Here is a 15,227-nt window from a genome sequence, read left to right on the forward strand (position 1 = left end):
TCTTGGTCAAGCATGGTATCACAGCTGCGGAAATCAGTGACGGCAAAGGACCAGTCAGTGCTTGTTTCCGTGTGCAGTCTTTCCTGCTGCGTGCAACGTGTTTTGTGCATGCTCTTCGCAGTTATCAATAAACACGATGGAAGGTCATCAATAGACTGATGGAAGGTTATCAAGTTCAGCATTTTCGTCGGCTTTTTTCTACGAGTACTTCAACTCCCGAGCTCTTGTGTACATGGCCCTAGATAATATTGATCTTCCGATACGCATGATGGCATCGGTGGTGGAAGTCATATGGATGTCATGAACTACTCCTCAGTGGGATGAGAGTTGAACGAATTGGACCCACTTGACTTTGTACTTCTGGGGGCCAAGGGCTAGTTCTACCTACTCGTACATGATGTGGGTTTTTCCTTGACTTAGTTTTACCTGATTGAGTGAAAGACTCAAACGGAAAAAATCTGAAGAACACTGACTGCCACCAATTAATTGTCTGCATTGAGAGTACGTCACTGCGATTTGCCGCTGTACGGGAGCAAACCTATCCTGTGCATTTTTTTAATGCCAAACATGAGATGCAGCTAGAGGAAGCACGCACCACCTGGATCGTGGCAATGTAGCGTTTCTCAAGCATAATCCATCTCCTTCTTCTCGTCAAGAATGCCCATGTAGCCCAATGGAATTTTTTCTATATCACATTGTTATTTGATTATGCCATCAAGGGGAGGACTTGTGCCTCGCGTCTATTTACACAATTGTATTACTTACTGTTTTTTACTGACGCATCACATATCCAAATCGTAAAGAAGTAAAAAGACCAAGGAAAAAAAGATGAAGCGAACAAATCAGCAATTGAGTGTGGATGCACAACAAGCAGTGAGGATGGTCGGCATGTTATACTTAGTAAATCGAATTCAAACTGTGTGAAAGTGAGGATTCAATACTTTTGTGTCCGCTACACCGTAGTCGTGGTTGAAAAATCTAGAACAGGAAATGACGAAAATACGAGCATGCGTCTAGAACCCTTGCCCAGCAATAACAGGCACAATGTATGGCAACAGGCTGTCATGATAAGGGTGAAGCCACGACGAAGTCAGAATTGTCAAAGAAACTAAATATTTATTTCACGAAGAGCAATAATGTAAACAATCAGTGTTCCGTTTCTCAGCTGAAGGCACGTAATCAAAAGGGTGGTCATGCTTGTGTCATAAGATATGAACACGTGGAGGAATGTGGAGGGGTGCCGAAAAGATAATCGTTCTATCAAAAATCCTGTTAGGGAATTGACGGCCAAGTAAAGTAGATAAGGATCTACTCTTGCAAGTCTGCGATGTGAGTCAAGTCTTTGAGCAAATATCTACCTCCTCGTATCCATTGCCATTTGGATTGTGGTGTTGCTTAGCCTCAAGCCTCAAGATTGTGTTCGTGTCCGCGGCCAGTGGTCCACGTAGTGCATTGTCGTCATACACAGGATTCAAGGTCATGCCAACCTGGCTAGTACAGCTGGAAGACACTGTGCTGTTCGCGTTTGAGTTTCCGATCGTGCACGCACTGTTGTGCACTTCCGATGCGCATGCTGGTAAGGTATACAGTTCATTTGTCGTCAATGTGACAGCATCAATCTGGCTTAGACGTGATTCGGGTGTTGTAGAACATCTACACAGCGCTTGATCACCTCCTCTACTTTTCATTCTGGACAGTTTCCTGTTCTTTACACAGCAGACTAGGGCCGTAAGTCCCAGCGCTACTGCCAGGATAGAAGCTACTGCTGCCACGACGATATAGGTGGTGGTATGAGAGATCGTGCTATGAAAGGTGCTGATGCTTCCTGGTGATATCGTCATGAAAGTTGTTGACGGCTTGCCTGGAAGGAGAATCGGATAATATAGTCAACTCATGAGAAGTCAGAGTATGTGCATGACATAAAAAATGTCGACTATATACAGATTAGGCAGCACAAATTTCTCCCATTAACCCATATTGCCCTCCCTGCCATGCACTTACCCATATCAATCGTCTAGCAGTTGAATACAATTATAATTATATTCACTGGTTAAACATGTCTGTATTAGTCCGAACATTCCAATGTTATTGTCGGCCTTACTGTTGACGTTCGCATCAACAGATTTGGTTGCAGACTTGCGGTGCGTAATGAATGATATATTTCCCTAGGGAAACATGTCTCCAGGGAGTACAATCATGTTGTACAGAGCTTACTGGTCCTACGAACACGGCGAAACGTCAACAACTGTCAACAATGGGTTCGTTTGGTGGCATGCACTGCTGAATTTAAAATATTATGGAGTAGAGCATAAACTGTAGAGGATATTGAGGATGCATCGACAAAGAGTGAGTGGCTCTGAATCACACTGCTTCTAACTAGAGCTTCACTATAATGTTTGTTGCACTGGAAACGACGAGGCGCCAGTGTAATCTCTATCCATAGTACTGCATCTCTGCTTCAGTGCTCTAAAATGAGTGCTTCTGGAGCACACATTTCATCAGTCTCCTTCAGCTCAACCCTCAGTAAAAGACGTGCGTACAAAAGTGCTTCCCACGAGGTGAAGTGGCCATGCTACTGGACCATGTACCATTGTTTTCGTTGCGACTAAACCGTTTTAAAGAATTCATTGCAATTACTTTCGTGGTTATTAAATAGGGCAACGTTCGCGAGGTACGATGCGAATGCTTGAACAGCAGCTATCAATTGATGATGCAGTGGTGTCACCAACCAAATCACTTGGTAACATCTCTGGTACAGAAGAACAAGGACAAGCCTTGATTGTCCTTCTACATGTACTTGCCGTGCTGTTAAAACACGAGATAGTCATAAATCAGACTCGGATGGAGAGCCAAGGATGTATTGGAAGAAAAAAGGACTAACGAATTGCAACAAATTGAAAACTTCTCCAATTCTTCAATGTACAATAAAGAGTACAATGAGGAGAGGGGAAGGAAAATGTTCGGTTCTCAAATTTCCTAGTGTTCATTTGAACTAGTGTGGATCGCGCAGATTCACGTACTACTACTACGTTGAAGACATAAACTACAAGTTACGCTATAATGTCCATTAACACTGCTAGTTACATGGCAATCAGCTCATGCGATAACATTGCACGACACGCTAGAGCAGATTAGCAGTTACATGTAGTTGCAGAACGTCAGTACCTTTGGTCTGTGTTGTGCAATGTTATCGCATGAGCTGATTGCCAAGTAACTGGTGGTGTTAGTGAACATTATAACGTGACTTCTAGTTCATTGGTCTTTCTTTTTCTTCCTATAGTCATAAATCAATCTTTTTACCAGCAATTTTCCCTTCTTCAGTGTACATCTGGAGGACTGTTGAGGGTGGAATTCTACTTAATGCTGGTTTGTCGCGTCAGAAGGGGTGCTCTTCTCCAGGTTTGCCTAACGGCAGGTTCAATGCGCTTCTCATGTGCTCTGGATAAGAATCCTGGGTTTGTCAAGTGCCCGTCGTTGCGTCCAGGCAGGGAGCTTGGGGTCCAAATTCATGGCGTCCAACTTGCTTGGGAATTCCTTTTGATTTTCTTCTCCAGGTCTTTTTGTTCCAAATTATCATATTTTGTCTTTCAAGTTGGATCAGGATACTATTCTTTAATACCGCACGGTTTGTTTGTGATCGTGACGTTATCCTCGACCTCTGCTGACTATGGTCATTTGTAACCAAACGGAAAAGTGCAATACCAGTTCATATCAAGCACAACTTTATCAACACAATGTAAACTTTAGAGTAGGAAAACCCCCAGAATCACTACTATTGATAAGTGTCCTTGCTTAACATATACCTTGACAAGTTACTCCTGTGTAACCTGAACTACACTGGCCACGATACGAACTGGGTAGATTCTTGTAGTTACTGTGTGTGATGCGTTGACAAACGCTAGGGGAGTTTGAGCACTCGTCAAAATATAAAATAGGGGAAAAAGAGGAATGGCAGTGTTGGGAATGGACCTAAAAGCGATATTTGCTCATATGGAAAGAAATGAAAGAATGTCAGACTCCTAAGGAAGCCTGAAACTCAAGAAGCCATGGATATTGCGCACATAGATTGAAGTTCAACATGTACATTGCAAATCCGAGCGAATTGATACCTTGACATGGAAGTCCAGAGTATTCATCTTGGCAAACGCATTCATACGATCCGATGGTGTTGTTACATTCACTGTTGATTGTACTCTTGCAGATGTCTCTGTCGTCCTTACATTCGTTGATATCTGAAAGGAAGTAGGTGTTTGTTAGACCCGAGTTGCACGAACGTGTGAAGCGCAGGGATCATCTCACAATTTCGACTTCTTTCGTGAGCATTTCTCTTCGTAGTTCACAAGTACCTGTTGTTCCACATTGCTGGTCTGTGTGACGCTTGAAGCGTCACTTCCGTCTGGTTTTATTTTACTGATGTAACTGTGACGACAAACCTTTGCCCAGTCTCTCGTCTTAGCACTAACGCCGGGGTTTGTCCATCGGAGATGGCTAACAGGTATTAGTTTCTGATTTCACCTCTTCAGCATTGCTACCTGTTGAGCACCAAATTATTGGCGTCTTTTGGCGTTTTACAATCGTGTCCTTTGGCGTTATATTTATATTATTGAATTTTTAATTATTGAATTTTTATATTATATCTAAGGCCTAAGGTGTGCGTATGAGAGACAGTGTGTTTGTGCACTTGCGTGCGTGGGTTTGCATGGTTGTGCTTGCCTGGACATTTGCGCCCACTTGTGTGCTGATGCTTCTTTTAAAAGATGTTTTTCATGTTTAAGGGTGCTTTGGCCAGATTGGAAGGTTCCTATCAACCAAATGAAATTATATGCTAGCATCTTGCCTTGGCAAGGTGTTCCTGTAAAGCCTGACTTGCAAACACATTGATATGATCCAGGTGTATTGTTGCATTGACTGTTAGCAATATTGTTGCAAATACCCGTATAAAGTGTACATTCATTGATATCTGGCATGTGAATACAGAAACAGCATTGATGTCTCCTTCAATCTCACAAACATCATCCGAACGTATGCCTTTTTGTACAGCGGCCTCGAGAGATTATGCCCAAGCAAGCTACCATTATCCATACTGCCTACAAATCGTCCTTAGTCGCGCTCTTAAAAAAGGACACTTGGAAGTAGTGAATGGCCAAAGTTAGCCGACCCTACTGTTTCAACTACATACCGCCTAACCTGTCACCCCATGATTTCTATATCATGTTAACTCAATCAGCAATCTCTGCGGAGCATGGTCTTTCCACCAACCACCAAGCAAAAGGTAAACGTTGGGACTCCAGTACGCATAGCGGTGCTCTGATAATACCTGCTCCTCTGAAAGCTATTTAAAGAAATTCTCCCCTCGACTAAGGGGGTTCTCTGTGATAATTCTAAGAGCGTGAAACGAAGAAGGATTAACGAAATGTGTGGCCTCCAAAGCAGAGTGTAGTACACAGTACAACCGGGATTTATAGCTAGTTCAGAGTCTTGAAATTCTGAAAGTAACAGTGTTCCGCTAGCATGTCCACAGATAGTTCCCGCTGCAATACACAAATCCTCCCCTCCCACCTGGCATCCACTCAAGATCAATACTATTCTATTTTTTCTTCTTGCTGTTGCTGCTGTCCCCGCAGAGACTGTTTGTTGTTGCTGTGTGCGTGTGTATGTGGGTGTGCATGTGACTGAGGTGTGTTAGGGGTGGGGGCACGTATGGTATGGCTGCACACAGGAGTGAGAAAGAGAGTAAAAAAGAAACAAATCCTCCCCTCCGACCTCGTTGGCATCCACTCAAGATCAATACTATTCAGACAGCCTGTACCTTGACATGTTGAACCTGTGTATCCAGTCCTGCAAAGACATTGATATGAGCCGGGAGTGTTGTTGCAGTGACTGTTAGCTGTGCTCTTGCAGACACCCGTGTCTGGTATACACTCGTTTATATCTGGGTATGAGATTGTCACATAAAACATAGTGGTGGAAGTGGTTTTCAATCCCGTTCACGAACATTGTATTTGTTGCGCAACGGGCTTTGTTATAGTGACAGACTTTCCATGGCCTCTTTCTGTTGTGATTCTTTGGTTTCTTGTCGACTTTGATGCTCTGTTCTGGCTGCACGTGCAGTGTTCTGGGCAACATGCGCCGTGCATGGTTACGTCATTGTCACGTGTGTCACAATGCATTGAGAAAATGTGCGAGTGCATAAAAGTATTATTGAAAGGGCGAGTGGTACCACTCAGAAATTGTCAGGAGGAAAATTCAGTATCAGTACCCTTTTAAAACAATTATTCGTCATTGGGATTGTTGGTTTCGTGTAATGGCTACTGATGGTAGCAGCTAGTCAGCTGCAGAGCACATGGAGAGGAGGACTAGAGGGATCTGTTATTGATAAATAATCACACAAAGAAATGAACTCAGATGGTGTACCAAGGAACAAATTGTAACATTGAAATTACGGGCACGAGCTATGCGATCGAATCCACCAACTAAACCAGATTTTAACAGTCAGACGTGCACAATCTAGCACAAAACTGACAAGGAGTACTGAGATATACCTCGGCTCGACGGCGCTTGCCTTCCCCTCTTTGGAATTAGTATTAATGTCCAAGAACCTTCCAAGTTGGTAGGCCGTTGGTTAGCGCTATCGATCAGTGCTCAAGCTGCCTTTCCTGGTGTGGAATGTCTCAGTACTCCTTGTCAGTTTTGTGCTAGATTGTGCACGTCTGTCTGTTTAAAATCTGGTTTAGTTGGTGGATTCAAACACCTAACGTGTGCCCACAATTTCAATGTTACAAAAAAAGAAATGAGCCCATATAATCCTAAAAGATGATAACATTCTTTTTGTAGTACTATGCGGGGTCATTTTTTTGAAATCTTTCTGTATACCAGTTTGGTTGAGTTGGGTAACTCCGCTCTTCTTCCTCGCTCACCGGAGGAATTTCTCTAGTCTCCTCGCGCAACTGGGGAGCACTCCAATGGAGAGAGAAAGATTTTCATAGGGCGGCTTGGTGTGAGAGGTGGACTGAGACTTGACGGCGCTAACGGCGAATATCAAGACCTTACGGCCACGGAGCTGCGGGACTCTGCGCTGGTCGTCTATCCGTGTGGAGGCAAAGCAAACGCGGGCAACATTCTGCTGAAGCGAGCGTGGAGCTGAAGCTGGATTGGTGACTGACGTACCTGCTTACTCCACAACACCGGCGCATAATGATGTACATGTACAAGACTTCGTGAGTATTCAACTCAAATTCGTGTTCCGTCAGCGTCAGTATCAGCAAGTACATGTAGTACAGTTTGTTCCCAAAATAACTTCGGGACAGTCTGTTCATGGTTTTCATTTGACTCGTTCTCTACACTTGCGATAATTTAGCAGCAATTCTAACGTTGTAGCGTTGTTCTCTTGTAATTTAGTGGAACCTGTATTGAGTAACTGAGTTTTATGTTTCGTTACATTGTCGACAGATCTCCTGTGTACCGGTTTTGTGGCACAATGATTATAGCCATTATATTTTGTCGTCCCCATTCTTGTGCAATCATGCATATGTAGGTAATGGTTGGTTCTCTTCATGTTATTGTGGCCAATTTCATAGATGTTGGTTGCCTTGTTGCTTTCTCTCCCCTCTCCTCTCACCCAAGCCATTCTGCATAAGCGAAGCTGTGGACGCAGCATACTGCTGCTACACTTCAACGCGGGAATGCGTATAATAATAATAATAATAATACAAGTCATCATGTACGAAGGCTCTATTAAGAGTGAAATGTGTTTGTCATCCAGGAGAAGACCAGTCAGTGAGCCTTTATACCCATTCTGCCATGCACTAACCTATAATTGTTATAATTCAGTGTTGCATTCACCAGTGAGGAGTGTTCGCTTTCGTGTGTGATTCTTCATCAGGCTTCATAGCAGAGAAAATTGGGAGAAGAAATACCGAGAGCCTGATAAAACTACAATAATGCGATAATAACAAGTCAAATCTTAAACAAGCACTATTAATAAAGTATCCATGCTTGACCTGTACCTTGACATGTTAATCCAGTGTACCCTAAATTGCACTGACAACGATAAGAACCGGGTGAATTCTTGCAGATACTATCTGTGATATGTTCACAGACGCCAGGGGTAATTGAACATTCGTCAAGATCTAAAAATAGAGGCAAAAGGGAAATGGCGAACCTGAGAACGAATGTATCCACTTACCACTCATCAGCCTGATGTTGATCAATATTCTCTAGGTTCATTTTCCACCTCTGGCCTTTTAGAACCGATTTTGGCCGCATTTTAAAAAGGCGCCAAACCCACTTAGAAAAGTAAATTATCGTGTCCGTTCCCGAAGGGAACTCACGACGGCCGCTAACACCCGGTAAATCCTAGCGGCAGATGCAGCGCCTAACGGTGGGGGTGAGTGGATAAATCTCAAAAACCACTGGCACAAGTGCCGAGAAACCCCATTAGCCACATCCATGTAACCCTTGTGCCTGGTCACAAGTTTCCAGGAAAGACTTGAACGAGGTATCTCTCGTGTCTCAATCATGATCTTTGACCAACCCACTGTGCCTGCCTGGTTATAAAACGTCGACGCGTTTGGGGCTTGTGCTTGCTTCTCCAAACATTTTATCATTGTACTTTACACCTATTTGCAAAGCTAGCCGAATTGCTGATCTCATACCCCTTCACTGTGTTGCCCTCAAATATGCAAAGGAAGAATAGCTCTGGTCACACAAGGTTCAGTGTACATATAAATGCTACTTTTAATACTAATAGGTGCATGACCCTAAATTGGGGTGGGGAGGGGAGGGGGGTGGATGAATGAAATGAAGTCAGCGTTCATATTGCAACACAATTACTTTAAGCAAACATTCGAGAATACGGATAAGTCCTTGTAACAGATATTGTAGAGTCCTTGCCACCACGATTCTGCGAGGGTTAGCCTTACAACAACAAAATGTTACGCTGCTTGTGTCCGAAGCAAACTTGGTGGCGAAAAGGCCAAGTTGACCATCCGATCTGTAGGCTGTCTATAATCACACACCTTTGATAATGTGATTAGACTTTGATAATTCAATTCTTGATATGCTAGCTTAGTGCATGGCTACGTCGCCTGGTGATGGCTCAGTGTGAAGCTCTAAGTTTCAACTGACAATCCTGACTTTTATATGCACACTAGTGCGAGTCCATCCAGGTGTATTCCTGAAGCAAACATGAGTGATTCGAGTAGGTAAAACATTCAGCAGTTCCACATTCACAAGATTTCACTAGATGGCAATTTGAACTAGTTTTCAACTTCGCGAGTTAGAAATCAGCGTGATTTTCAGTACCACACTCTGCGACTAATGATAATATACTGCAAAGTACCGTCAGTCAGTGTCGCGCAATGATATCGCATGAGCCGATTGTTTAGTAACTGGTGGCGTTAGTGGACATGCTAGCGTAATTTGTAGTTCCTTGGTCCTTATCTCTTTTCTCTAAATGTATCCCTGGCTCCCCATCCGAGTCCGTACTCCAAAGTGATTAAAGAAAATAGTGCTGATCGTGAAATCAGGTAACTTGCCTTGACACGTTGATCCATTAGTGTATCCTGCATTACAAGAGCATTGGTAACTGCCGAATGTGTTAGTGCAGGTACCTCTGGGACTAGGACTGCAGGTTGTTATGTTCTTGCATTCATCCATATCTGCATCAAGTAAAAAAAACAGCACCACAAGTAGAAACGGTACCCTTTCCTACGGCCAAAGTTAGAAATCCTGTGTCTTTCTTGGTAACTTGAACATTTGGGCGAGATTTTGCAAAAATGTTTGCTTCAGCAAAATGCTGTGCATGAACGCATTAAAACAAACAATTCGTTTAACGTCGCAGTGTCCTTTTGCAGGCACAGTGTTTGTAGCCCAATTCCACACCCGCGACTTCTGGATGTGTTTTTATCGATTGAATGATCATTTACTGCCTTTCTCGTTGGTCGTGCAGCTGTGGCAGTTGCGACTTTTGATTTTTTAGTTAAATATGGGGGGGGGGATACGTCGTGGGTCATTATATGAAGAAAGCTTCTGGGCTGAGAAATAGTGAGAGGAGTTAATCAACGTGGACAGAATAAAGGAATTGTACTGAAGCTGGATGGTGACCATGCGGTGGGTGTGTGACTGTTGTTTTACCGTTCTGGGGCAGGGGTTCTGGTCTTCTAGCGTTACCGGGTATTTTAGCACTCATTGTAGCACTTTACAGTGTTTGGTGGGTTTTGCTGTGCAAATATCAGCATTATCATTGCGCTTGTATTCATTATAACATTTATACACTTATTGAAGATTGTGAAGAGGAAGATGGCTCGGATGGAGAGCATGCGAAGAATTTAATTAATTGAAGGAACGAAAAAGGACCAAGGAACTGCAAGTTACGCTATACTGTCATACGTTCACAATGCACGACACTGACCAACGGTACTGACTTTCCTAACTGCCAATCACCTCTACCAGTCCACGTCTTGGATGCGCACTCCAACTGCCTTCCAATTTGGAAGATTCTAAGTTACGAGTACTAACATAGGAGGGGGGGACGCGTAACGACGACAAGCACAAGCTGAAACCCTTAGGTGTGGAGAATGTTGGTAGATACCAATACATAAAGGCCATTGCTGAGCCACCGTGCTAACAGCAAAACCTCTATGTGTCCGTTTTTGTTGTAAAAGTGCACCAGAAAGACCTCTATAATCGTCATGTAATAGTTTTGTTGGATGCATGTCGTTGTAGCGACAAAACATTACAGCGACACTCCCTCCCCCCCCCCCCCCCACCACCACCACACACACCAACTCATAGCGGCCAGGGAAATTCTTGGTGACCATTTGCAAGATATATTCTGATCTTAACCGCAGGTACATTTTTTCCAAATCTTCTCTCTTCCCGGGATCCCTGTACTGTGACTGATTACGTTCTTATTTCTTTGAAATTGGTTCTATAACAAAAATATACTTTCTCGCGTTCACGTGGATAAAACCAAGTGGTCGCATATGCTAATAGAACAAGATGAATGATATCCGGGTGGATCAGCAGACCAAGCGGCCTGCCAGAAGCCTTCCATGTGTTGACAATTGATTATTATAACCCTGGTATACAAACTGGTATACAAACAATAGAATAACAATCCAACGAATATATAATTTCCAGTTTGTTTATTACTACTAAAAAGTACACAAAGAGATTTGAAGCTGTGTCACAATTCTGAGTGTCACGTATTACTACGATCATCAGGCTTGCCTGCTAGGCTTGCAAGCCTGATGATCGTAGTAATGCGTGAAACTTAGAGTTGTAACACAGCTTCAAATCTCTCTTGTGTACAAGGCTCTGCCCTACATGGGTATTGAGCACTCTTCGGACAGTGAAGCATGCCACTTGATTACTTCAAAATACATGAATACTTGTAATTATAAGACTGCACCACAGAACAAACATGAACTGCATCTGCGCCTTCATCCTAGAGGGTGGTGGCTAGGCACCGGCGGATAATGCTAGCAGAATAATTAGCATAATGACCCATGTGGGGAAGACCGGCACTGCCCTAGCATAAAGTGTCCAAATGTGACCTTGTAATTGTCTAGCACAATCGATGTGTGAAAGTAGCACTACGTCCAATCTGTTGGCACCACAGTGAAAAGTAGCGCTATTTTTAGAGCGCAGAGAGACACACTGGTGCTCACTGGGACGCTGGCAGCCCTCTGCACCAATGTAATGAAAACGTAAGCATTCTTTCACTGTGTTTGCCCTGCGATACTGCCATACTCCGAGTGACTGCAGAGGGAAGTCATTATTTCCCACCGCAAGTATTGCCATATTGTAGCACTATCAGCACTGCTAGCATCATAACTAGCTCAATCGCTCCAAATAACTAGCAGTGCTAGTAGCACAATTTCCATATTTAACTAGCATTATCCGCCGGTGCCTAGTGGTGGCGTTCCCACGGCGGATGCGGAAATTCGGCTTCCAGCCGAGTCTAACGCGAACCGTGAATTTTTCTTCTATTCAGACCAACAAGGGCAATCAAGGCTTGTTTGCTGCTACTTAAAGTTTCATGCTTCCGAATTATAAGACTGCATTATAAATGTTTGTTCACTTACCTTCTGATATCACAGTAATGTAGGGCTCACTACCATTGATTGCCACTTTACAATATAGAGGTGCAATAGTAAAGCGAAGATTTAACTGGTGTTTGAGGATTTGGACAGAGATTATAAACTTAACTCGATCTACTACCATTCCACCAGACCTAGACGATTGCTTGCTTTTTGTAGAATGGGTAGGATTCCATCGTGTCCAAGGTGATTTTGAGCCAATCCGTTCCCTCGTGTCTATCAGGAAAATACAGCTGCCTTCTGACTCGATTGTAATCTCCTTGGCTACCATGTAACATTGTGGTGGATAATCGAATATCACCTCGTACGGCCCTGGAGGAACTAATGCAGTTCTTGGCCTATTTGAGGCACCAGTTACTGACGAGTATTGTAATTTGCCATCACCGGTGGGCACTGGAAATGATGGACGACCTGTTGGAATGCAAGTTGAAGTTTCCGTAAAACCTCTAGTGACATTCCAGGCGCTCAAAAGCAGTAGTGTGGGAATAACGTGTGTGATGAACAACATGTCCAGGCCTAAATGAGACAATATATCAAACGTAATGCAAAAACACTTTATCACTTCAGGTTCAGAAATTGTGTAACTCGGTGTTTGCTAAAGTTGCTGCTTACCGACATGGCCGTGGAAATTTAACAAATGATGCAAAGCGCACATTCTACTTGTCTATTATTCAGTCTACCCTAGACTATGCCGGTAATGCTTACCTACATTGTTTAAGCACAACTCGGCACCTGTGACCGTTAGTCACATTGCAATGAAGAGAGGAGAAATGATTTCTCGCGAAATATTTTCAGTTGCAAATATGGCATCTGGTGTGTTCTTTGTTGTCGCTTCTTTTCCTGACTTCTTCAGTCAGTTTTGAGTCTCACCAGTGTCCCTGCCCTCCCACCCTTTATTTCTGTGCATATTATCAATGCTTTTTATCACTGTTTGCCGTGATGTGCTTGCCATGCCTACATGATGCCTAATCGCCATTGGGGATATACACCCGGTTTTTTCCCTCTCAAATGCGTCCGTCGGCGCGAGGGTTTTTTCCCGGCTGGCTCGGTCCAGGAAAATTAATCTGACGGTCCCAAGTGGTTCTGCATCATGGCCTATTTCTGCTGTCCACTGGCACGACTATTCTATCTGAGACACTCTGTTCTCAGTCCTTGCTTGCTTCCATACCTCACTCGTTATCCGGTTCACATCTGGCTGCGGCCAACTACTCTGGCTGCGGCCAACTACCCTTCACTTTGTGTGTTGTCGCTATTGCAGTCTATGTCTCTGTGTATGCCAGTATAATGTGGAGCGAGAATGTTTAGACTCGATCATACCACGCACTTCGAAATCCTGACAAACCTTCCCCAGTACGACTCGCAAATGATAGTGGTGAAAATGTCAAAAATGTAAATTGGAATTTGAAGGAATTCAGCAAGTATTTCGCATCAGTGTTTTACCGGAGCGACCAGCCAACGCTTTTCCCGGCACAACCTAACAGTAAGGCAGAAGACGAACCATTTACCTCTGAAGAGATTAGGAAGGCCATCATGCACCAGAAAATCGGAGGCGCTGTTGGATGTGATGGGATCAGTGCGGCACTGCTACGTACGGCTTCGACTGTCATTACTCCATGGCTGACTACCCTATTCAACTCCATTAAGGAACTCCACTATTGCCCACCTGACCTTAGATATGGCCTTCTGGTGCCAGTATACAAACGAGGAAAACCTACGGGTGCACCGAAAAGTTACAGACCGGTCATGCTGCTATCAGTTGTTCGCAAGGTGCTGACCCGCATCATCACCATGCGGTCACAACAATCTACCACCTCATATGTACGTGAAAGTCAGGCAGGCTTTACACCCGGACGCTCCACGGCTGATGGAGTTTTCTATACGCGTGTCATGTGCGAACGTGCACTACTCGGTGACTGGAAATACTCTGCCGCACTATTAGACTTCAGCGGAGCATTTGATACCATTGTCCGTGAGAAGGCGTTGGCGCGATTTTCAGACTCTGGAGCTGCCACTGATGTCGTTGCCACTCTGATCTCGGACACGACGGTGAGAGTGAAACTCAGTTCTCATTTAGGCAAAGCGTTTGCTACAAATATCGGAGTAGTGCAGGGGGATCCGCTCTCTCCCATCATGTACAATGTGTATGCGGAGGGAGCCATGCGCCACCTTGATCCTATCGCACTTATCTTTACCAGCACCAACCACCCAATATGCAGACGACACAACAATCCATGACACGGAGAGGCGAGAAGTCGAGGAGATAGTGGAGAAATCAAGTGAAAAATTCAAAGAAGATAACCTAATGTTAAATATTCAGAAAACACAATATATTACAGTAACTAAAGCCGACTCCTCTTGGCGATCTGTCAAGCTGCTTGGCTCTTTGTTAGGGTCCGCAGAGGATATTCAGGCAAGAATAGGTGCTGCGAATAGAGCGTTCGGCTCCATTTCATGGAAGCGTCATAAACTGAGCTCCAGACTTTGTATGTTCTCTGCCCTCATTTTGCCTATCCTGTTGAATAACTGCGGACTGTGGGCCCTGACACAGCAACTCAGTAATCGGCTGGACGCATGGCACCGCAGAAAATTGCGGTACCTGCTTGGTGTGGTGTACCCTCACCACATGTCGAATGCCAAGGTGTGCGCCTCAACGTGACAAGGCCCAGTCAGCACTACCTGTCGCAGACGTCGGCTGCTCTAACTGGGCCATGTTGTTCGCGAAGGACGTAACTCAGCGTCCTACCAAGCACTGGAGATGGCAATTAATACCCGGGACATCAAGCGCCCACGTGGCCGACCCCATCTCAGATGGATTGACAATATTAAAAATGATCAAAAGCACGCCAATATTGATATTTCTGACTGTTTTGAACTGGCTCTAGACAAGAAAGAATGGCTGATGCTTGTGGAAAAATGTGCTGCGCTTGCGTAGTTGTTCTTACTGCGATACGTTCTAACAATAATGAGATGCCTTTTGTCGGCTCTTCTGCCTGGATTTCGTTGACAGATGCGTTAAGCCCATGGATCCTTCCATGAGTGACATGCGAACTGTAACTATTATTATTATTATACCACGCTCACTGAACTAGTTCTTCGCTTATACCGCCTATATTCTCTGAAACT

General features: G+C 44.1%; 2 protein-coding genes across 2 annotated transcripts in view; both read right to left on the reverse strand.

The window, feature by feature from the left end:
• Positions 1-703: 703 nt before the first annotated feature.
• LOC135812889 (fibrillin-3-like) lies at positions 704-8,192 on the reverse strand. Its single transcript, XM_065326109.1, has 5 exons — positions 8,186-8,192; positions 8,007-8,129; positions 5,810-5,932; positions 4,110-4,232; positions 704-1,861 (listed from the first exon to the last, which is right to left on the reverse strand). The coding sequence occupies exons 1-5, from the start codon at positions 8,190-8,192 to the stop codon at positions 1,335-1,337; spliced, it is 903 nt and encodes a 300-aa protein (XP_065182181.1). The 3' UTR covers positions 704-1,334.
• Positions 8,193-9,450: 1,258 nt separating this feature from the next.
• LOC135812890 (latent-transforming growth factor beta-binding protein 2-like) overlaps positions 9,451-15,227 on the reverse strand; it is a 105,976-nt gene continuing 100,199 nt past the window's right edge. The window contains exons 3-4 of the mRNA XM_065326110.1: positions 12,090-12,620; positions 9,451-9,659 (exon numbers count right to left, since the gene is read on the reverse strand). Coding sequence (XP_065182182.1) covers positions 9,451-9,659; positions 12,090-12,612 — 732 coding nt within the window. The 5' untranslated portion in view covers positions 12,613-12,620. The remainder of the gene's footprint in view (positions 9,660-12,089; positions 12,621-15,227) is intronic.

This window comes from Sycon ciliatum, chromosome 3 (genome assembly GCF_964019385.1).
Source record: "Sycon ciliatum chromosome 3, ocSycCili1.1, whole genome shotgun sequence".
Lineage (NCBI taxonomy): Eukaryota > Metazoa > Porifera > Calcarea > Leucosolenida > Sycettidae > Sycon > Sycon ciliatum.

Bases quoted from the DNA above. Each gene is read 5' to 3' on its own strand.
- LOC135812889 (XM_065326109.1), bottom strand. The intron at 5,933-8,006 runs GTACAGGTCAAG...TCTCATACCCAG, and splicing joins CACTGGATTAACATGTCAAG to ATATAAACGAGTGTATACCA. The intron at 1,862-4,109 runs GTATCAATTCGC...TTCTCCTTCCAG, and splicing joins CTCTGGACTTCCATGTCAAG to GCAAGCCGTCAACAACTTTC.